General features: G+C 40.2%; 1 protein-coding gene across 1 annotated transcript; it reads right to left on the bottom strand.

Moving 5' to 3' along the window:
- Positions 1-23015: 23015 nt before the first annotated feature.
- Positions 23016-23857, bottom strand: LOC136509250 (NDR1/HIN1-like protein 3). The gene has a single exon (XM_066504073.1). It carries the CDS (start codon positions 23756-23758, stop codon positions 23123-23125), a length of 636 nt encoding a protein of 211 aa, XP_066360170.1. The 5' UTR covers positions 23759-23857; the 3' UTR covers positions 23016-23122.
- Positions 23858-25147: the final 1290 nt, after the last annotated feature.

Consider the following 25147-nt stretch of genomic DNA (forward strand, 5'->3'; position numbering starts at 1 on the left):
AAAGAAAATCCCTGCCAAGGTTATGTGGTATGCTCCTATAATACCACGCTTAAAATGTTTGTTCAGAAATAAAGACCATGCAAAGTTGTTGCGGTAGTATAAAGAAGACCGTAAGGTAGACAATATGCTGAGACACCCAGCTGATGGGTCCCAGTGGAGAGCGATAGACAGGGAATTTCTATAGTTTGCAAATGAGGCTAAAACTTAAGGTTCGCCTTAAGTATAGATGGTATGAATCCTTTTGGAGAGCAGAGCACTAGTCATAGCACTTGGCTAGTTACTCTATGTATCTACAACCTTCCTCCATGGTTATGCATGAAGCGGAAGTTCATTATGATGCCGATCCTCATCCAAGGTCCGAGGCAACCTGGCAAAGATATTGATGTCTATCTGAAGCCATTAGTTGAAGAACTTCTAGTTTTATGGAACAAACCAGGTGTACGTGTCTGGGATGAGTACAAACAAGAACACTTTGACCTACGAGCAATGTTGTTCATAACAATCAATGATTGGCCTGCTTTAAGTAATCTTTCAGGTCAGACAAACAAAGGATATAATGCATGCACACATTGTTTTGATGACCTTGACAGTATATATTTGAAAAGATGTCGAAAGGTTGTGTACCTTGGCCATCGTCGATTCCTTCCGTTGAATCACCAAGTAAGAAAGAAAGAGAAGCATTTTAAAGGTAAGCCAGACCATCGGAAGAAGCCTCATAACCGAACCGGGGAAGATGTACTCGCAATGGTCAAGGATGTGAAAGTAGTATTTGGAAAGGGACAAGGCAGTGAATCTGTTCCCAAAGATGCTAAGGGATACGCACCCATGTGGTAGAAGAAGTCCATCTTTTGGGAGCTACCCTATTGGCAAGTCCTAGAGGTCCGCAACGCAATCGACATGATGCACCTGACAAAGAATCTTTGTGTGAACTTGTTAGGATTCATGGGTGTGTACGGGAAGCCAAAGGATTCACTTGAAGCACGCCAGGACTTGCAGGGCATGAAAGAACAAGACAACCTTTATCCAGAGAAGACAGATGATGGACGTCATTACTTAAGTCCTGCTAGCTACACGCTTAGCAAAGAAGAGAGGGATAGCATGTTCAAATGTCTAAGCAGCATCAAGGTCCCATCGGGATTCTCCTCCAATATAAAGGGTATAATAAATGTGCCAGATAAGAAATTCCTAAACTTAAAGTCCCATGACTGCCATGTGCTTATGACGCAATTGCTTCCAGTTGCTTTAAGAGGAATTCTACCTCCACATGTACGTCTAGCCTCCGTGAAGCTATGTGCATTCCTCAATGCAATTTCTCAGAAGGCAATCAATCCAGTGGAACTAGCTACTCTACAGAATGATGTGGTTCAATGTCTTGTCAGCTTTGAGTTGGTGTTCCCTCCATCCTTCTTTAATATCATGACACACATCCTAGTTTATTTGGTGAAGGAGATTAGTATTATTGGACCTGTGTTCTTACATAACATGTTCCCCTTTGAGAGGTTTATGGGAGTCTTGAAGAAATATGTGAAAGTCCGTTCTAAGCCTGAAGAAAGCATCGCCCAGGGCTATGGAACAGAGGAGGTCATTGAGTTCTGTGTTGACTTTATTCCTGACCTTGCCCCGATTGGCGTTCCCGAATCATGACACGAGGGGCGACTTAGTGGTAAAGGAACTTTAGGGAAGAAAACATATATCGGCATGGAAGACGATTATTTCAATAAAGCACACTACACAGTTCTTCAAAACTCGTCATTGGTGCATCCGTACATCGAGATACATAAGGAGTTCTTACGATCCAAATTTTTAGGGAAGACTGAAGCTTGGATTAGGCGTCAGCACATGGAAAGTTTCAGTGGTTGGTTGCGAAAAGAATGTCAAGGCGATGACAATATTGATGAGCAACTATATTTGTTGGCTAGGCAGCCATCGTGGCATATCCTCACGTACCAAGGGTACGAGATAAATGGGAATACATTTTACACAGTTGCCCAAGATAAAAGGAGCACCAATCAAAATAGTGGTGTTCACATAGATGGAATAGATCCAAATGGGAATATACAAATATATTATGGCCGCATAGAAGAGATATGGGAACTAGACTACGCACCTAATTTTAAAGTCCCTTTGTTCCGATGCCAATGGGTGAAGCTGACCGGAGGAGGGGTAACAGTCGACAAAGAGTATGGAATGACAACAGTGGACCTCAACAATATTTGGTACAAAGAGGAACCATTCGTCCTTGCTACCGATGTGAGTCAGGTGTTCTATGTGAAAGACATGTCTACAAAATCAAAGAGAGGAAAAAACAAAGACATCAACTCAATGATCAATGAGCCAAAGCGCCACATAATTATTTCTGGGAAAATAAATATAGTGGGAATTGAAGACAAGTCAGACATGTCAGAAGATTACGAAAGAAATGTTCGAATTCCACCCTTCATAGTGAAGAAAGATCCAAGCATCATGTTAAATGATGAAGACACTCCATGGTTACGACAAGATCATAACCAAGGGTCATACGTCAAAAAAGAAATTCACTATTGTGCCCGCATGATACAACGATGCATGTTTAATATATTATGTTTTAGAGACGAATATTATGTAATATGTTATGACTTCACAATTGTAGATCTTGCTGAGATGATCAAACTTGGTATTCAAAGTTTTTTCATCAGAGGTCATTTAGTGTCTCATTTGAGCAAGTTTGACCAAGTTAAATTTAGTCAAATAAAAAAAATAACACTTTGACTCTAGTATTATGAACTCTAAATGACTTCAAACTGAAAAGTTCTGAATACCAAGTTTGTTAAAATAAAAAAGATCTACAATTGTTGTTTTGGTCAACTTTCCATTTGAGAAAGTTTGGATGGTTCAAATTTGTTATTTTTAAATTTCGACGTCTACAAACTAGTTTTCGGGACCCTAGATTGTCTCAAATTGAAAAGTTTTGAATACCGAGTTTGTTAAGCTCATCAATATATACAATCCTTATATAGGCCATTTTTTCATTTGAGAAAACTTGAACAAAATGTAGTTCAAATTTCACAAGTGTGTGACATAGTTTTAGAAAGTATATATGAGATTCAAGAAGTTGTGACTAGTGTTTAAAAAAAATTTTCAAATGGGAAAATAAGCTATGTAACAATTGTAGATCTTGCTGAGATGATCAAACTTGGTATTCAAAGTTTTTTCATCTGAGGTCATTTAGTGTCTCATTTGAGCAAGTTTGACCAAGTCAAATTTGGTCAAATAAAAAAATAACACTTTGACTCTAGTATTATGAACTCTAAATGACTTCAAACTGAAAAGTTTTGAATACCAAGTTTGTTAAACTCAAAAAGATCTACAATTGTTGTTTTGGACAACTTTCCATTTGAGAAAGTTTGGATGGTTCAAATTTGTGATTTTTAAATTTCGACGCCTACAAACTAGTTTTCGGGACCCTAGATTGTCTCAAATTGAAAAGTTTTGAATACCAAGTTTGTTAAGCTCATCAATATATACAATCCTTATATAGGCCATTTTTTTATTTGAGAAAGCTTGAACAAAATATAGTTCAAATTTCACAAGTGTGTGACATAATTTTAGAAGTTATAGGTTCAACAAAAAAATTCCTGTCAATTTCGGTCAAAAACCGAGAAAAAATTGAAACATTAATGTTACAATAATGTGATAATAAATTTCCTATCGAATAATATTAGTTTTATTAATTTTAAGTTACAAATATATTTTTGCATTAACAAAATACTTAGTATTAGTAACATTTATATTCTATATTCATAAAAGAAATTAAAAACTTTAGGTTACAAAATTTTCCTATTTACAATAAATAATTAGTTAATCAATAGTATTTTTTGAAATAAATATTGCAAAGTATTGAAGTTGCTATGGAGTTAATTGATTAACCTAGTATTAAACAAAATCACTATCCCAGGCCTTTCCAATTACGCTGGCGGGTTGGCAAAATTTTCAGGGCTTCAGTCCCGGCCTAGACCAAGAACCGGGACTAAAGGGTGGGCGGCAATTTCGGTGCCCACCAAAAAAATACCTTTAGTCCCGGCTGGTAACACCAGCCGGGACTAAAGGGTCGCGGGCTATATATATCGAACGTCTGTTCTGTTCATCTTCGATCTCACCTCCGTGGCTCAGCCCCGCCTGGCCGCGCCATCCGCTGTCGTCGAGCTCGTCTCTGCCGCGCCGCCGTCGTCGTCTATCCCCGCTCGGCCGCGCCATTCTCCAGGCCCGCATCCCGTCTCCGCTGCCGCACCCGACCCCACCCTCCGTCGCCGACGCTTCCCGCGCTCCCACGCCGTATGGCCTCCGTCGAACTCAATCTTGATCTGCTGCTCTCGATCAGCCATGTTTTTTAGATTTTTTTACAAAGTCTCGGCTATATGTTTGATTAAAATGTATTAAATTTTAATTAGTAGTTTATTGTTAGTTTTTTAGTTATTTTTAGATAGTTTTTGATATATTAGATTTAAATGTATTAAAATTTAATTAGTATTTTATTTAGATAGTTTTTTAGATAGTTTTTTATTATAGTTTTTGATATATGTTAGATTAAAATGTATTATCTATTACTAGTTCATCTAATTTCATGTTAGATTTATTTAATTGGATTTAGTAATTATATATTCTATCTCTCTATATATATTATATCTAGAGAGAGATTCTATATGTATACATATGTACTTAATTATTTCTATATGCATATATACATGTACTTATTTTCATGTGTTGAGAGAGAGAGAGAGAAAATTGTATCTAGAGAGACATTCTATGTGTATCACATGCATATCTAGAGATATAGACATATGCACTTATTTCTATGTGTTGAGAGAGAGATAAAATATATTGTATCATTCTATGTGTATATATATACATGTACTTATTTCCATGTTGATGAAATATTATGTGTTATTATATTTAATTGGATTTAGTAATTCTATATGTGTTATCACATGTACTTATGTTATGTACCATAGTAATTCTATCTATGTGTTATCTTGAAGATACAAATGGCTGCTCCGGATGATAACTTGAGTGATGACATAATGGCGGATATTATCAACGCCGGCACCAATGTGGATGTAGATGACACGAGTCAGTACTTTGCTGATTATGAGGATATCCTGAATATGCCGGTGGTTGAAAATCAACAAATTGTCGTGCAAGAAAATACTGGTGAGGTATATTCAATTATCTATCATCTCTTATAGATGCATGCGTACGTATATTTGTTGTTAATCGTTGTGTTTCTACTCATGTAGCTGGTCTCTGGATCTACATCAACCACCGACAAAAATAGGAAAGTCCGAGGGCCAAAAAAGCTATTAGAGGGCCGTTTCATAATATCAGAATTCGACACTGACACCGGCAAACCATTGGGACCACATGCTCAGACATATGTCAATCAATGTGGGTTCGTTGTAAGGGATAGGATCCCAGTTAGTGCTCATGAATGGAAGCAGAAAATATCTGCTCCTAATGTTAGTTTTGTATTTGATCGTGACAAGAACCTAGCTTGGAGAGATATCACTCAGCATTTCACATTACAAGCAGATGATGCTTTGAAGGAGCTAGTGAGGGATTGGACAATGAAAAAGATGGCAACATTGTTCCAGAGTTGGAAGAAGACATTGTATAAAAAGTTTATCTTGAAGAAAGCTACGCCGAATTTCAATGCTAAGGCGTTTGTCAAGTTGGAGTCCCATTAGGATGCCTTTGTAGAATACAAGACATCCCAAGACAGTGAGGAACGTGTGATGAGGAATCGGCAGAATGCCCGATAGAAGCAATACCATCATCGCATGGGATCAGGTGGTTATAAGAGTGCTATTCCCAAGTGGCAGAACCTAGAAGCAGAGATTACTGCCAAGGGAATCATACCTGAAACAATAGAGAAGAACTGGCCTCAACGCGCGAAGAATTGGTTCTACGCTCATGGAGGAAGCCTAGACCCAGACACTAGCAAGCTAATTTTCGGCCAAAAAATTAAAAGAGCAACACAGAGACTAGCTCGTGCTAGGGAAGAAGCTGATAGTAGTGTTTTCAAGCCCAACAGAGAGAAGGATGAATTGACATATGCCCTAGAGAATCCCGAACACGGTGGTCGAACAAGAGTCTATGGGGCGGTTCTGTGGCTACACGCATTCCCAGCAGACAAGGATACCTACAGAAGCCACCAGAGAAAGAAGGATGAGGAGGCAGAATGAATCCGTGCATTGGAGCAATTTGTTGATGAGTCACGATAAGCATTGCTTGAATCACGTGAACGAGAAAAATCTCTTGAGGCAAGAATGCAGGAGGAGATCAAGAGGCAAGTGCAGCTAGCAATGAGTCAAATGCAATCGCAATCAATGCCGGGAGTCACCATTAGCCCCGTTGGTCAGATGAAAAGCAGTTGTGCTTCTACGGAGCTGCTAGTTATTCAAGACGACGCTAGGTTGCGCTTCCCTATTGATGACATTACCGAGCCTCTAACAACATGTGAGCTGCACATTCTAGATGGAAATAATGCATCAATCATGGTGGCTGTCGGGGTTGTATCTCCAATAGACCGAACGAAGACACCAAGAATCCATGGGTCAGTTATTCAACCTGGATATGCTAGCGTCTCGGTCGATAGAGTGCTCAAAGGTTACAGCAATGTTCCTCTTGACATTGAAGGCGGTGATGGGGAGAAGACACTAGGAGAAGCAGAGAAAACATTTATTCAATGGCGCAAACGCTTCATCATCATTCCTGGGGCGCCACTGCTTCCCCTACCTCACCCTAGGTACGAATGAAAGTGAATGAAATATTATTTTCTATTAATTTTCTATTGGCTTAAAAAATAATTGACACACAACTTGTTTTTGTAGTAGGGTCTCCCCCCAGCCTAGCCTAATCATTCATTCCCCATCTCATCACAGCATCGCGGGGGGCGAGACGACTTCATCCCCACGGCGATCGCCAACTCCTACACTGGCCCCATCGCCTCCACAACGATCTCCAACTCCTACACCGGCCCCACCGCCTCCACAATGATCTCCAACGCCTCCACGCCGGTCTCCACCAACACCGGCCACATCGCCTCCACGCCAGTCTCCAACACCGCCCCCACCCCCTCCACAGCGACGCACTACAAAGACGTCTAAGGTCCCGACGGCAAAGAAGACCCCGAGAAAAAGAGTTATTTCTCAAGAAATACTTTCTGAAAAGACTGATGAGCAAATAGCAGCTGAAGAAGATAAAAAAAGTGAAAGATTTTTTTATAGATACAAAAAAGAAGAGCCAAGCGAAGCTTAAGGAGAAGCCGTACTTTTACCTACTACGAGAGGTGCTGAGGCAGAAGGTCGATGCTCACAAGAAAAAGATGATTGAACTTCGTAAGCCTTCGCCACTATCAGACTATGACCGCTCCCTCGTGAAGTCACATGATGCTGATAAGAAAAGGAAAATAGCATCAGGGAAGGATGTCCCACAGCTCGGACAATAGAAGCAACCAATGCAAAATCTTGTTGTTGCTAATCAATATGGTTCCAACATAGAAGTCTATCGACCAGACAACTCTGGAGAAGTGTCGGTTCAAGCCCTTAATGCTTTTTTTCAAGATACTAGTTTAACCTTGGATCAATTGACGGGCAAAGCTCCAATCCAAAACCTGGAAGTTGATACCTGGAAGACTTATAAATATGGCAAAAGTCTGTACAACCCTATGGCTCTGAATGAATTGGGTACGCAAATGTACTTGCTGAACAAGTGGTACATGCAGGCGTGTGGCAGGGGTGAGCAGTGGATCTTTGTCAGATTTAGAGACCATCATTACTTCCGTGGTGATGACATCTTACATATTAGTTTCGAAGAATTGCATCAACTATACCACATGGACGCTCTGGACAAATCAATCATTAGCTCCTTTTGTTTGTAAGTGATTCTTACTTTTATTTAATAAATTCACTTCCATGAGTACGTGTATATAATTATCCTCACATGTAACTTATATTTATATACAGATTCCAGATGTTAGAGCTCCAAAGAATACAAGACACCAGTATTGGCTTCATTGATCCTTATATTGTATTCAAAACCGGCATTATTGTCGAGGAGCGATGGGTATCTGAAGCATAGGAGAATATCATGATGTTCTTCGTGAAGCAGCACGACAAGACAACAATACTTTTCCCGTACAACTTTGAGTAAGTGTTAATAATAATGTAGTCTACACATTTTATGTCATATCAATACAACTTATATGCATGTATGTGTGTGTATAAACCAATGCAGTTTTCACTGGATACTCATTGTCATTGAGTTAAACTCAAGTCGGTTACTAATCTTTGACTCGTTGAGAAAAGAACGGGCACTATACCAAGATATGATAGACATTATCCAGGGGTAATTTCGATCTCTCGCGCACAACTATTATTGAATAGACTTTGCCATAATTTATTAACGATCATACATTATTGGTCGCACAGGGTTTGGAAAGAGTTTATTCGGCAACATCGCAAGGATTGCAAGGCACCACTTAATGTAGTTGAAATACCAGTATGTTGTACTATATACACTTCCCCACGTGTTTAATTACTATATCGTACTTCAATTTACGTGTGAGATGATGAGAATAATCTTCTTCTCGTATAGTGGTGTTTGCGGCAGGAACCAGGTAATAACTTATGTGGATACTACGTTTGTGAATTTATCACTGCGCACATAAGAAGAACTCCTGAAGATGTCCTCAGAGTACGTATATATCAATTTTTATTTATTTTTAAATGAATATATATACATATATGTGTATTAATACTTTTCCTTTTATTTCAAATGCAAGACTGAATGGTTGAAACAAAGGGTCATGCAAAAAGACCATCTGAAAGCAGTTCAAGAGTCAATAGCAGGATATCTTCTAGAAAAAGTGCTAAATCCCAACGGCGAGTTCTACTTCGATCCTAAGGAATAAATGATGTAAATTAAATGTTTATTGATATCGTTATTTTCGAGAACAAGATTATGAAAGTGTTGTATATATACATATATATATATATCTATAATATATATAGTTTCATACTTTATTCGAATATAATAATGCTCAAGATGAGAATTAGATGTAATTATACACATGCTTGTATTTATATTAGCAGCGTAGAATACATACATAAAAACATATTATATATTAAACAAATACGTGTAACTGAACTGAAAACAAATTAAACAAAAAAAAGAAAAAGAAAAGGAACCTTTAGTCCCGGTTGGGGTTACCAACCGGGACTAAAGGGTGAACCGTTAGTCCCGGTTGGTGTTACCAACCGGGACTAAAGGGTGCGCCAGGTTTGCTCGACTGGAGGGCCTTTAGTCCCAATTGGTGTTACCAACTGGGACTAAAGGTCCCTCTTTAGTCCCGGCTCGATGACCCGGGACTGAAGGTTCCACCTTTAGTCCCGGGATCATTGTCCCGGCGCTGTAACCGGGACTAAAGGCTGTTACCGCCCGGGACAACAAGTCCATTCTGTAGTAGTGTTGTTGGTTGAATTGTAGCTTCTATGTCTTCATAAGTTAAGAAAGAATCCTAACATTCGGAAGCATTTTGGCCTTTCTTTGTCGATGAACTTAAGTAGAAACCATATCATAAAGGACCATTATTTTCAATTATGTACGAGGATAACACACAGTTGCACACCCATGCATAGACACCACCACATGCCACACCTAATCACAAGTGCTTCCAAAATAAAACCATAGAAAGCACTTCGATTAGTGAAAATCATGAGCACCATATTGTGTATAATATAGTGGGTGTTTCCATAGTTCATTCCTCTATCAACCCCACCAAGCTGTGCCTCACCATATGATCTGATGAAACCATAAATCACCGCCAAGGCTGATGCCTCCATCATCACCGTCCATCCAACGTTGATGCCTCCATCATCACTGCCAGATGGGTATTGATGTCTCCCCCATCATTGCTGGATGTTATGTCGATCCGACGTTGGTGTCATCTATATCATCATCGCCGGAAGGTACGCTAGACCAGTATTGATGTCTCCACATCACCACCGAATCGAACATCGACGCGACATTGATGATAACGCACTACTAGAGAACAGACTTTAGAACGATGTCCCAAATTAGCATTAGCCTCGGCATTTTTTGCCCCCGGGACTAAAGGACCCTTTAGTCCCGGTTGATAATACCAACCGGGACTAAAGGTCCCTGCCCAACGGTCGTCCGTGGGGCAGGGTTCTTTAGTCCCGGCTGGTATTACCAACCGGGACTAAAGGTTTACCTTTAGTCCCGGTTCGTAATACCAACCGGGACTAAAGCTTTTAGTTCCGGTTTGGGTAATTTCCCGGGAATAAAGATTAATCTTTAGTCCTGGTTTGGACCCCTAACCGGGACTAATTATCCCGGCCTATAATCCAGCTCATTTCTTCCTCCCTGAGCTCGAGCCATTCCATTCAAACTCACTGCCTCTGTTCTTCAGCTTGCTGTTGTTCTTGCTCTCTCCCCCTCCATTGGTGTTGCTCTTCGATTTTGGAGGTAACAAACTTAATCATCTTATGTTTTATCAGTAGCTTATCTATTTTGCGATGTAGATGCATGTGTAACTTTATATGTTGGACTTTATTATGATTTTATATGTCATTTTTAGCTCAAAATCACATGATGATTTGCATATATGTTTGGATAAACAAAAGTTAAATTAGTTCATCAAAATCACGCCTCGCTCGTCCTCGCTGGAGCACGCGCCATCCTCGTCCCCGGTGGCTTACGTGATCTTAGAATTAATTTTTCCATGAAATGAAAAACTTAGAAAATTGTTAGAAAATTGTAGAAAATCCGTACTAGTTGAACTTGCGGACCGTGTTCAGCTTGGCAAGCATGTTCTCTGCCGAGCGGTAACGGACGTCAAGGAGGAGCTTTGATTCTACGAGGGAGAGCGGCAACGGTCGTAGAAGACCGTGTTCCCTTTCTCATAGAATCGGAGCTCTTCCTTAGCAAGTACGGTGCCGTCCGGTGGAGAAATGCTCGCCGAGATGATCACGTAAGCAAGGTCAACTAGTACGGATGGTTATTTATTGAAACATGTTTTTGAGCTATAATTTGATGGATATTTGATAACTTCGGACCTACAAATGTCATCTACAAATGTTACTATCCTCGGCAACCTAAACGCCCACGAGCTCGCCGATGTCGAGCAGGTCACTTAGAATTATTTTTTTCATGAAATGAAATACTTAGAAATCATGCCTTTTATTTTTTAGAATTAAATTTTCCATGAAATGAAAAACTTAGAAAATAGTTAGAAAATTGTACAAAATTCGTACTAGTTGAACTTGCGGACGTGTTCAGGTCGGCGAGCATGTTCTCTGCCGAGCGGTAACGGACGTCAAGGAGGAGCTTTGATTCTACGAGGGAGAGCGGCAACTGTCGTGGAAGACCGTGTTCCCTTTCTCATAGAATCGGAGCTCTTCCTTGGCCAAGTACGGTGGAGAAATGCTGGCCGAGATGATCACGTAAGCAAGGTCAACTAGTATGGATGGTTATTTATTGAAACATGTGAAATCCGTACTAGTTTTGTTTAAATATATCATTTTAGAAAATATGAAATTTACACTAGTTTGCAAAAATAAGTATAGAAAGTAGATGACAACTGGTACCGGATCATCGGCCTCTCGTTTGGTTGCGAAACGACTGAGGCCAGAACTCCCTCTCATTATCTGCGGCAAGTGTAAGCAGAAGATTGTGATGGAGTACCGAGTCAAGAGACAGGGACTCAATAAGGGTCGTGTTTTCTACAAGTGCCCGGATCACGATGTGAGTTTCTTACGCATTTTATCTGTATGGCTAATTGACCTGCTTTTCTTGAATATTTTTGACTAAATAATTTTTGGCTTTAATTACAGTGGGAGGGCAATGGATGCGATGGTTGGTACTAGGAGGAAGATTATGCTACATACGTGCAGAATTTGGGTGCGCTTGAGGTAGCGACTGCTGCTGATGAGGCAGTGAGCCAGCAGGAGAAGCTTATTGATATTCAACGGAAGAATGATTTGTCTGTTTTAGTTGCGTACGATCACAAAATAATTATGTTACTGAAGTGCATTGTAGTTTTAGTTTGTTTAGTGATACTTGGGATTGCTTACGTTGTAGCCAGACTTAGTTAATTAATCAACCGTGTGTGTGTCATTTATGTTGTGTAATAAAATACTAAATTATGTTCAAGGTTTTCATAATTTGTCGTGTAATACAGATTATGTCACGCCATTGGATGTACAATGCCGATCGCCGCTCCCAAGACTTTATTGGGGGCTTACACTATTTCTTAGGTGTGGCCGAGGCAAATAAGCGGGATGGTTTCATGTGCTGTCCATGTGCCCTATGTAAGAATTTAAAGGAATATTCAAGCTCAATGAGTCTTCATTCACATTTGCTTAAGTCAGGTTTCATGTCAAACTATATATGTTGGACTAAGCATGGAGAAAGCGGGATCATGATGAAAGAAGGTGAAGGGGAAGATTTAGACATTGATGACATTATTGCTCAGTATGGTGCCTTTGATGATACTACAATGGGGGAGATGAAGAAGAGGTAGCGGTAGAAGATGATCTCGGTGATGCTCTTGGCGATGCCATTCGTGATGCACAACAAGAATGGGAAAGTGAAAAAGAGAAAGTTAAGTTTGAGCGCATGCTTGAGGATCATAGGAAGTTGCTATACCCGACGGTCGAAGAGGGCCAAAAAAAGCTGGGTACAACACTGGAATTGCTACAGTAGAAGGCAAAGAATGGTATATCCGACAAGGCATTTGGGAATTTATTGAACCTTATAAAGAAGATGCTTCCAAAGCCAAATGAATTGCCCACCACTATGTACAAAGCAAAAAAGGTTGTCTGCCCATTGGGATTAAAAATCTAGAAGATACATGCATGTCCTAATGACTGCATCCTCTACCATGGCAATGAATACGAGAATTTGAATGAATGCCCGGTATGTAAAGCATCGCGGTATAAGATCAGGCGCGATGATCCTGGTGACGTCGAGGGTGAACAACATCCTAGAACGAAAATCCCTACCATGGTCGATTCCTTCCGTTGAATCACCAAGTAAGAAAGAAAGGGAAGCATTTTAAAGGTAAGCCAGACCATCGGAAGAAGCCTCATAACCGAACCGGGGAAGATGTACTCGCAATGGTCAAAGATGTGAAAGTAGTATTTGGAAAGGGACAAGGCAGTGAATCTGTTCCCAAAGATGCTAAGGGACACGCACCCATGTGGAAGAAGAAGTCCATCTTTTGGGAGCTACCCTATTGGTAAGTCCTAGAGGTCCGCAACGCAATCGACGTGATGCACCTAATAAAGAATCTTTGTGTGAACCTGTTAGGATTCATGGGTGTGTACGGGAAGCCAAAGGATTCACTTGAAGCATGCCAGGACTTGTAGGGCATGAAAGAACGAGACAATCTTCATCCAGAGAAGATAGATAATGGACGTCATTACTTAAGTCTTGCTAGCTACACGCTTAGCAAAGAAGAGAGGGACAGCATGTTCGAATGTCTAAGCAACATCAAGGTCCCATCGGGATTCTCCTCCAATATAAAAGGTATAATAAATGTGCCAGATAAGAAATTCCTAAACTTAAAGTCCCATGACTGCCACGTGCTTATGATGCAATTGCTTCCAGTTGCTTTAAGAGGAATTCTACCTCCACATGTACGTCTAGCCACCGTGAAGCTATGTGCATTCCTCAATGCAATTTCTCAGAAGGCAATCAATCTAGTGGAACTAGCTACTCTACAGAATGATGTGGTTCAATGTCTTGTTAGCTTTGAGTTGGTGTTCCCTCCATCCTTCTTTAATATCATGACATACATCCTAGTTCATTTGGTGAAGGAGATTAGTATTCTTGGACCTGTGTTCTTACATAACATGTTCCCCTTCGAGAGGTTTATGGAAGTCTTGAAGAAATATGTGAAAGTCCGTTCTAAGCCTGAAGGAAGCATCGCCCAGGGCTATGGAACAGAGGAGGTCATTGAGTTCTGTGTTGACTTTATTCCTGACCTTGCCTCGATTGGTGTTCCCGAATCACGACACGAGGGGCGACTCAGTGGTAAAGGAACTTTAGGGAAGAAAACATATATCGGCATGGAAGACGATTATTTCAATAAAGCACACTACATAGTTCTTCAGAACTCGTCATTGGTGCATCCGTACATCGAGATACATAAGGAGTTTTTACGATCCAAATTTCTAGGGAAGACTGAAGCTTGGATTAGGCGTCAGCACATGGAAAGTTTCAGTGGTTGGTTGCGAAAAGAATGTCGAGGCGATGATAATATTGATGAGCAACTGTATTTGTTGGCTAGGCAGCCATCGTGGCATATCCTCACGTACCAAGGGTATGAGATAAATGGGAATACATTTTACATAGTTGCCCAAGATAAAAGGAGCACCAATCAAAATAGTGGTGTTCGCATAGATGGAACAGATCCAAATGGAAATATACAAACATATTATGGCCGCATAGAAGAGATATGAGAACTAGACTACGCACCTAATTTTAAAGTCCCTTTGTTCCGGTGCCAATGGGTGAAGCTGACCGGAGGAGGGGTAACAGTCGACAAAGAGTATGGAATGACAACAGTGGACCTCAACAATATTGGGTACAAAGAAGAACCATTCGTCCTTGCTACCGATGTGAGTCAGGTGTTCTATGTGAAAGACATGTCTACAAAATCAAAGAGAGGAAAAAACGAAGACATCAACTCAATGATCAATGAGCCAAAGCGCCACATAATTCTTTCTGGGAAAATAAATATAGTGGGAATTGAAGACAAGTCAGACATGTCAGAAGATTACGAAAGAAATGTCCGAATTCCACCCTTCATAGTGAAGAAAGATCCAAACATCATGTTAAATGATGAAGACACTCCATGGTTACGACAAAATCATAACCAAGGGTCATACGTCAAGAAGAAATTCACTGTTGTGCCCGCATGATACAACGATGCATGTTTAATATATTATGTTTTAGAGACAGATATTATGTAATATGTTATGACTTCACAATTGTAGATCTTGCTGAGATTATCAAACTTGGTATTCAGAGTTTTTTCATCTGAGGTCATTTAGTGTCTCATTTGAGCAAGTTTGACCAAGTCAAATTTGGTCAAATAAAAAATAACACTTTGACTCTAGTATTATGAACTCTAAATAACTTCAAATTGAAAAGTTTTGAATACCAAGTTTGTTAAACTCAAAAACATCTACAATTGTTGTTTTGGTCAACTTTCCATTTGAGAAAGTTTGGACGGTTCAAATTTGTGATTTTTAAATTTCAACGCCTACAAACTAGTTTTTGGGACCCTAGATTGTCTCAAATTAAAAAGTTTTGAATACCGAGTTTGTTAAGCTCATCAATATATACAATCCTTATATAGGCCATTTTTTCATTTGAGAAAGCTTGAATAAAATGTAGTTCAAATTTCACAAGTGTGTGACATAGTTTTAGAAAGTATATATGAGATTCAAGAAGTTGTGACTAGTGTTTGATAAAAATTTCTCAAATGGGAAAATGAGCTATGTAACAATTGTAGATCTTTCTGAGATGATCAAACTTGGTATTCAGAGTTTTTTCATCTGAGGTCATTTAGTGTCTCATTTGAGCAAGTTTGACCAAGTCAAATTTGGTCAAATAAAAAAACAACACTTTGACTCTAGTATTATGAACTCTAAATGACTTCAAATTGAAACGTTTTGAATACCAAGTTTGTTAAACTCAAAAAGATCTACAATTGTTGTTTTGGTCAACTTTCCATTTGAGAAAGTTTGGATGGTTCAAATTTGTGATTTTTAAATTTCGACGCCAACAAACTAGTTTTCGGGACCCTAGATTGTCTCAAATTGAAAAGTTTTGAATACCGAGTTTGTTAAGCTCATCAATATATACAATTCTTATATAGGCCATTTTTTCATTTGAGAAAGCTTGAACAAAATGTAGTTCAAATTTCCTAAGTGTGTGATATAGTTTTAGAAAGTATATATGAGATTCAAGAAGTTGTGACTAGTGTTTGATAAAAATTTCTCAAATAGGAAAATGAGCTATGTAACAATTGTAGATCCTTCTGAGATGATCAAACTTGGTATTTAGAGTTTTTTTATCTGAGGTCATTTAGTGTCTCATTTGAGCAAGTTTGACCAAGTCAAATTTGGTCAAATAAAAAAACAACACTTTGACTCTAGTATTATGAACTCTAAATGACTTCAAATTGAAAAGTTTTGAATACCAAGTTTGTTAAACTCAAAAAGATCTACAATTGTTGTTTTGGTCAACTTTCCATTTGAGAAAGTTTGGATGGTTCAAATTTGTGATTTTTAAATTTCGACGCCTACAAACTAGTTTTTAGGACCCTAGATTGTCTCAAATTGAAAAGTTTTGAATATCGAGTTTGTTAAGCTCATCAATATATACAATCCTTATATAGGCCATTTTTTCATTTGAGTAAGCTGTAGAACAAAAAATACTATATTTTCTCTATTTTTATAGGTTCAACAAAAAATTCCTGTCAATTTTGGTCAAAAACCGAGAAAAAATTGAAACATTGACGTTACAATAATGTGATAATAAATTTCCTATCGAATAATATTAGTTTTATTAATTTTAAGTTAGAAATATATTTTTGCATCAACAAAATACTTAGTATTAGTAACATTTATATTCTATATTCATAAAAGAAATTAAAAACTTTAGGTTACAAAATTTTTCTATTTACAATAAATAATTAGTTAATCAATAGTATTTTTTAAAATAAATATTGCAAAGTATTGAAGTTGCTATGAAATTAATTGATTAACCTAGTATTAAACAAAAACAAAATCCCAGGCCTTTCCAATTACGCTGGTGGATTGGCAAATTTTTCAGGGCTTCAGTCCCGGCCCAGACGAACCGGGACTAAAGGGTGGGCGGCAATTTCAGTGCCCGCCAAAAAATACCTTTAGTCCCGGCTGGCAACACGAGCCGGGACTAAAGGACATTTAGTCCCGGCTGGTAAGACCAACCGGGACTAAAGGGTTGGACCTTTAGTCTCGGTTGGTATTACCAGCCGGGACTAAATGCCCTTTAGTCCTGGCTGGTGTTACCAGCCGGGACTAAAGGGTCGCAGGCTATATATATCGAACGTCTGTTCTGTTCATCTTCGATCTCGCCTCCGTCGCTCAGCCGCCCGCCTGGCCGCGCCATGCGCCGTCGTCGAGCTCGTCTCTGCCGCGCCGCCGTCGTCGTCTACCCCCGCCCGGCCGCGCCATTCTCCAGGCCCGCATCGCCGCATCCCGTCTCCGCCGCCGCACCCGACCCCACCATCCGTCGCCGACGCTCTTCCCGCGCGCCCACGCCGTACGGCCTCCGTCGTCGAACTCGATATGATCTGCTGCTCTCGATCGGCCATGTTTTTTAGATTTTTTTTACAAAGTCTCGGCTGTATGTTAGATTAAAATAAGTACATGTAGTTTATTGTTAGTTTTTTAGTTATTTTTAGATAGTTTTTGATATATTAGATTTAAATGTATTAAAATTTAATTAGTATTTTATTTAGATAGTTTTTTTAGATAGTTTTTTATTATAGTTTTTGATATATGTTAGATTAAAATGTATTATCTTACTAGTTTATCTAATTTCATGTTAGATTTATTTAATTGGATTTAGTAATTATATATTCTATCTCTCTATATATATTATATCTAGAGAGAGATTCTATATGTATACATATGTACTTAATTATTTCTATATGTATATATACATGTACTTATTTTCATGTGTTGAGAGAGAGAGAAAATTGTATCTAGAGAGACATTCTATGTGTATCACATGCATATCTAGAGATATAGACATATGCACTTATTTCTATGTGTTGAGAGAGAGAAAATATATTGTATCATTCGATGTGTATATATATGTACTTATTTCCATGTTGATGAAATATTATGTGTTATTATATTTAATTGGATTTAGTAATTCTATATGTGTTATCACATGTACTTATGTTATGTACCATAGTAATTCTACCTATGTGTTATCTTGAAGATACAAATGGCTGCTCCGAATGATAACTTGAGTGATGACATAATGGCGGATATTATCAACGCTGGCACCAATGTGGATGTAGATGACACGAGTCAGTACTTTGCTAATTATGAGGATATCCTGAATATGCCGGTGGTTGAAGATCAATAAATTGTCGCGCAAGAAAATACTGGCGAGGTATATTCGATTATCTATCATCTCTTATAGATGCATGCGTACGTATATTTGTTGTTAATCGTTGTGTTTCTACTCATGTAGCTGGTCTCTGGATCTACATCAACCACCGACAAAAGTAGGAAAGTCCGAGGGCCAAAAAAGCCATTAGAGGGCCGTTTCATAATATCAGAATTCGACACCGACACCGGCAAACCATTAGGACCACATGCTTAGACATATGTCAATCAATGTGGGTTCGTTGTAAGGGATAGGATCCCAGTTAGTGCTCGTGAATGGAAGCAGAAGATATCCGCTCCTAATGTTAGTTTTGTATCTGATCGTGACAAGAACCTAGCTTAGAGAGATATCACTCAGCATTTCACATTACAAGCAGATGATGCTTTGAAGGAGCTAGTGAGGGATTGGACAATGAAGAAGATGGCAACATTGTTCCAGAGTTGGAAGAAGACATTGTATAAAAAGTTTATCTTGAAGAATGCTACGCCGAATTTCAATGCTAATGCGTTTGTCAAGTTGGAGTCCCATTGGGATGCCTTCGTAGAATACAAGACATTCCAAGACAGTGAGGAACGTGTGATGAGGAATCGGCAGAATGCCCGACAGAAGCAATACCATCATCACATGGGATCAGGTGGTTATAAGAGTGCTATTCCCAAGTGGCAGAACCTAGAAGCAGAGATTACTGCCAAGGGAATCATACCTGAAACAATAGAGAAGAACTGGCCTCAACGCGCGAAGAATTGGTTCTACTCTCATGGGGGAAGCCTAGACCCAGACACTGGCAAGCTAATTTTTGGCCAAAAAATTGAGAGAGCAACACATAGACTAGCTCGTGCTAGGGAAGAAGCTGATAGTGGTGTTTTCAAGCCCAACAGAGAGAAGGATGAATTGACATATGCACTAGAGAATCCCGAACACGGTGGTCGAACAAGAGGCTATGGGGCGGTTCCGTGGCTACACGCATTCCCAGCAGACAAGGATACCTACAGAAGCCGCCAAAGAAAGAAGGATGAGGAGGCAAAATGAATCCGTGCATTGGAGCAATTTGTTGACGAGTCATGACAAGCATTGCTTGAATCACGTGAACGAGAAAAATCTCTTGAGGCAAGAATGCAGGAGGAGATCAAGAGGCAAGTGCAGCTAGCAATGAGTCAAATACAATCGCAATCAATGCCGGGAGTCACCATTAGCCCCGTTGGTCAGATAAAAAGCAGTTGTGCTTCTACGGAGCTGCCAGTTATTCAAGACGACGCTGGGTTGCGCTTCCCTGTTGATGACATTACTGAGCCTCTAATAATATGTGAGCTGCACATTCCAGATGGTAATAATGCATCAATCATGGTGGCTGTCGGGGTTGTATCTCCAATAGACCGAACGAAGACACCAAGAATCCATGGGTCAATTATTCAACCTGGATATGCTAGCGTCTCGGTCGATAGAGTGCTCAAAGGTTATAGCAATGTTCCTCTTGACATTGAAGGCGGTGATGGGGAGAAGACACTAGGAGAAGCAGAAAAGACATTTATTCAATGGCGCAAACGCTTCATCATCATTCCTGGGGCGCCACCGCTTCCCCTACCTCACCCTAGGTACGAATGAAAGTGAATGAAATATTATTTTCCATTAATTTTCTATTGGCTTAAAAAATAATTGACACACAACTTGTTTTTGTAGCAGGGTCTCCCCCCAGCCTAGCCTAATCATTCATTCCCCATCTCATCACAGCGTCGCGGGGGGCAAGACGACTTCATCCCCACGGCGATCGCCAACTCCTACACCGGCCCCATCGCCTCCACGACGATCTCCAACTCCTACACCGGCCCCACCGCCTCCACAACGATCTCCAATGCCTCCACGCCGGTCTCCACCAACACCGGCCACATCGCCTCCACGCCGGTCTCCAACACCGCCCCCACCCCCTCCACAGCGACGCACTACAAAGACGTCTAAGGTCCCGGCGGCAAAGAAGACCCCGAGAAAAAGAGTTATTTCTCAAGAAATACTTTCTAAAAAAACTGATGAGCAAATAGCAGCTGAAGAAGACAAAAAAGTGAAAGATTTTTTTATAGATACCAAAAAGAAGAGTCAAGCGAAGCTTAAGGAGAAGCCGTACTTTTACCTACCACGAGAGGTGCTGAGGCAGAAGGTCGATGCTCACAAGAAAAAAGATGATTGAACTTCGTAAGCCTTCACCACTATCAGACTATGACCGCTCCCTCGTGAAGTCACATGATGCAGATAAGAAAAGGAAAAGAGCATCAGGGAAGGATGTCCTACAGCTCGGACAACAGAAGCAACCAATGCAAAATCTTGTTGTTGCTAATCAATATGGTTCCAACATAGAAGTCTATCGACCAGAGAACTTTGGAGAAGTGTCGGTTCAAGCCCTTAATGCTTTTTTTCAAGATACTGGTTTAACCTTGGATCAATTGACGGGCAAAGCTCCAATCCAGAACCTGGAAGTTGATACCTGGAAGACTTATAAATATGGCAAAAGTCTGTACAACCCTGCGGCTCTGAATGAATTGGGTACGCAAATGTACTTGCTCAACAAGTGGTACATGCAGGCGTGTGGCAGGGGTGAGCAGTGGATCTTTGTCAGATTTAGAGACCATCATTACTTCCGTGGCGATGACATCTTACATATTAGTTTCGAAGAATTGCATCAACTATACCACATGGACGCTCTGGACAAATCAATCATTAGCTCCTTTTGTTTGTAAGTGATTCTTACTTTTATTTAATAAACTCACTTCCATGCGTACGTGTATATAATTATCCTCACATGTAACTTATATTTATATACAGATTCTAGATGTCAGAGCTCCAAAGAATACAAGACACCAGTGTTGGCTTCATTGATCCTTATATCGTATTCAAAACCGGTATTATTGTCAAGGAGCGATGGGTATCTGAAGCACAGGAGAATATCATGATGTTCTTCGTGAAGCAGCACGACAAGACAACAATACTTTTCCCGTACAACTTTGAGTAAGTGTTAATAATAATGTAGTCTACACATTTTATGTAATATCAATACAACTTATATGCATGTACGTGTGTGTATAAACCAATGCAGTTTTCACTGGATACTCATTGTCATTGAGTTAAACTCAAGTCGGTTACTAATCTTTGACTCGTTGAGAAAAGAGCGGGCACTATACCAAGATATGATAGACATTATCCAGGGGTAATTTTGATCTCTCGCGCACAACTATTATTGAATAGACTTTGCCATAATTTATTAACGATCGTACATTATTGGTCGCACAGGGTTTGGAAAGAGTTTATTCGGCAACATCGCAAGGATTGCAAGGCACCACTTAATGTAGTTGAAATACCAGTATGTTGTACTATATACACTTCCCCATGTGTTTAATTACTATATCGTACTTCAATTTACGTGTGAGATGATGAGAATAATCTTCTTCTCGTACAGTGGTGTTTGCGGCAGGAACCAGGTAATAACTTGTGTGGATACTACGTTTGTGAATTTATCACTGCGCACATAAGAAGAACTCCTGAAGATGTCCTCAGAGTACGTATATATCAATTTTTATTTATTTTTAAATGAATATATATACATATATGTGTATTAATACTTTTCCTTTTATTTCAAATGCAAGACTGAATGGTTGAAACGAAGGGTCATGCAAAAAGACCATCTGAAAGCAGTTCAAGAGTCAATAGCAGGATATCTTCTAGAAAAAGTGCTAAATCCCAACGACGAGTTCTACTTTGATCTTAAGGAATAAATGATGTAAATTAAATGTTTATTGATATCGTTATTTTCGAGAACAAGATTATGAAAGTGTTGTATATATACATATATATATATATATATATAATATATAGTTTCATACTTTATTCGAATATAATAATGCTCAAGATGAGAATTAGATGTAATTATACGCATGCGTGTATTTATATTAGCAGCGTAGAATACGTACATAAAAACATATTATATATTAAACAAATACGTGTAACTGAACTGAAAACAAATTAAACAAAAAAAAAGAAAAAGAAAAGGAACCTTTAGTCCCGGTTGGGGTTACCAACCGGGACTAAAGGGTGAACCATTAGTCCCGGTTGGTGTTACCAACCGGGACTAAAGGGTGCGCCAGGTTCGCTCGGCTGGAGGGCCTTTAGTCCCGGTTGGTGTTACCAACCGGGTCCCTCTTTAGTCCCGTCTCGATGACCCGGGACTGAAGGTTCCACCTTTAGTCCCGGGATCATTGTCCCGGCGCGGTAACCGGGACTAAAGGCTGTTACCGCCCGAGACAACAAGTCCATTCTGTAATAGTGACGGCAGCACCGCCGAATCGAATGCTGGTCTGGCGGTGATGAACAAGGTCACCGATGGTTCGAAACCCGTGGTTATCAACAATGATTTTCACTAACGGCGGCAAAAACCATCGGTGAAGGGGTGTTTGCAACAGACGGTGGTGAACTTTGTATAGGGTTTAGGGTTTATAGCCGTCGCTTATCCGGCTATAGCTGTTTGTGTTTACGTACAACTTAGCTGCTACATATAGAGCCCGCTATAGCCCCATTTAGCCTCCACTATAGCTGTTTTAGATGTCATCCGCTAAATACCTTTAGCCGAAGATTTAAAACCTTGGTAGTAATAGCATGTTCTTTTTTATATTGTGCGAAACAGAAGCGTTACAACTCCCAGACGAATGACCAATCCAATATTCTATCTAGAATGGTTCAAGATTAGTTGTGGGCCCCACAAGGCCAAATAATAGCAACCATTGCACGAACTAGTAATAACATGATAATGGCTCACTAATCTCTGAACAAGAAATTGAAGCAGCACACTGCACACGCGTTCCAAAAATGACATAATGTCAGAATCCCAACATTCGACATCAGTAGTTCAGTACTTGACCTTGCACCGCTCGCCGGAGGCAACAGCGCCACCGACGGCGGGGCCCGGACCTTCCGCCTTCACCGGAATGCTAAGCGAGCACCATATCCTCGGCTTCTGCCGCAGCTTGAAGATTCTGAACACGTACCTGACCCGCACGTCCACGTCCAGCTCCAGGCGCACGGGCACACCTCTACTCATCTCCTTCTGCAGCTCCCCGGCGACGTCGGCCGCGACGCCGACGCCGACGCCCGGCCTCCCGTAGTCGAACTCCAGCTTCACGCCGTCGCTGGTCTTTCTGCGCTGGTAGAACTCGGAGGGGGAGGTGCCGTTGGCTGCCGGGCCGAGGACAGCGTCGTGGAAGCGGAGCTTGGCGTCGATGGTGTCGTAGTAGATGTTGACGCGGACGCTGGGGTTGTAGAGGTTGAGGTTGACGGCGAGGTTGTAGGAGACCTCAGCAACCGAGGAGGCGTTGGAGTTGGAGACGGTGAGGTTGGAGAGGGTGGCGGACTCGACGGTGGCGCGGATGTGGTGGGGCTGGAAGATGGCCCAGTAGATGAGCACGAAGAGGCCGACGGTGAAGAGGAACCCGCAGCAGCAGCAGCGCTGGTTTCCCCCGTTGCCGCCGCCCTGTTTGGTGGCCATGGTGGACAGAAGACTTTGCTGCCGCCTCGTTGGTTGGTCAATGGGGGAAGGGAGGAGGGAGGAGGGAGGAGCTAGTTTTGTGTGTGTTTTGGAGCTGCGATCCTGCTGGTGAATTTAAGACCAAGCTAATGGTGATGGTTCCGACTATTCTAATAACGACGCGCCACACTGCCGCACAAAAATGCTAGTCGTACACATGAACATACTACTCCATCCCGTCTACCCCAAGGGTTTTATTAAATCAAACTTAAAATACTCATTGATAGTGCAATTATTTGGTTTATAAAATCAACATCTCTAAAAGGTTTTGATCAAAGTTAGAGAAGTTTAATTTAGGAGGAAACAAAAAGACTTACAATTTAAAATGGAACGGGTATTGGGCAATAGGATTGTTAGAGTATTTAGGAGTTTTCAAAACAAATATTTTTTCATATGTTTAATGCAGGATGTTTTAAAAAATCTAAGACATTGAAACTGTCCATGGATTTAAGATGGATTATTTGGATCGGGCTATAGAAAATATGTTTCCAATAATGAGTAGTTTCGGTTAATTACTTCCTCACTGTCATTATTTTCAGATAAAAAGAAGTCGTCAAATTGCATATTGGAGATTTTGTCTATGTTCAAGACATCATATGCATTTGCTAGTGTAGGCTGTGAAATGTAAATATTTTTTTTCTCTTTGTGTACCTTGTGGATAGCAATCTTGACATATTGCCGCTGCACACCCCGTCCATCTAGACCTTTCTTAAGGGCTTGTTTAGATGCGCATGTATTCATCCCAATCCACATGGGTTGAAGTGGATTGGAGTGGAATTAAACTTAATTTCATTCCATTCCACTCCAATACATATGGATTGAAGTGAATACAAATGCATCCAAACGAGACCTAAGAGAAATCTCAGCCCTTAAAAAGGTTATGTTTATGATACTGATCGACAGTGTCATCCATTGAGAGTTTAGGTGGTACTCTGCCATGTAAGGTTAGCCATTTTGTTAGGTTAAATTTAAGGCCCTTTTGTTGGCTGATGGATCCCATGGTATTTATTATCAATTAACCTTGACCAATCCTTGGTAACATTAGTATATATATCGATTTGTTAAGTAGAGAGAGACGACTTTATTGGCAAGTTGTTCATAATAATCCATAATCTATTTCAACCAAACTTATATTTTGGAACTGGCTATAAAGTTCGGCTGAAATTTTAATTAACCGACCATATTATGAAGCGGAGATATTGACTCTATTCGGCTTACCCCATATTCGGTTTGTTCGGTTTGTTTTTTCAGTCAGAACAATGTTTTTCTCTCACAACAATTCAGCCAGAACAGTATTTTTCAGCCAGTTTTAGCCAAGATTCAGCAAGTCGAACAAGGCCATTGGTGCTT

Source organism: Miscanthus floridulus, chromosome 15, assembly GCF_019320115.1.
Source record: "Miscanthus floridulus cultivar M001 chromosome 15, ASM1932011v1, whole genome shotgun sequence".
Lineage (NCBI taxonomy): Eukaryota > Viridiplantae > Streptophyta > Magnoliopsida > Poales > Poaceae > Miscanthus > Miscanthus floridulus.

Excerpts from the sequence above, each read along its gene's own strand:
- LOC136509250 (XM_066504073.1), bottom strand. The coding sequence starts at position 23,758 with ATGGCCACCAAACAGGGCGGCGGCAACGGGGGAAACCAGCGCTGCTGC.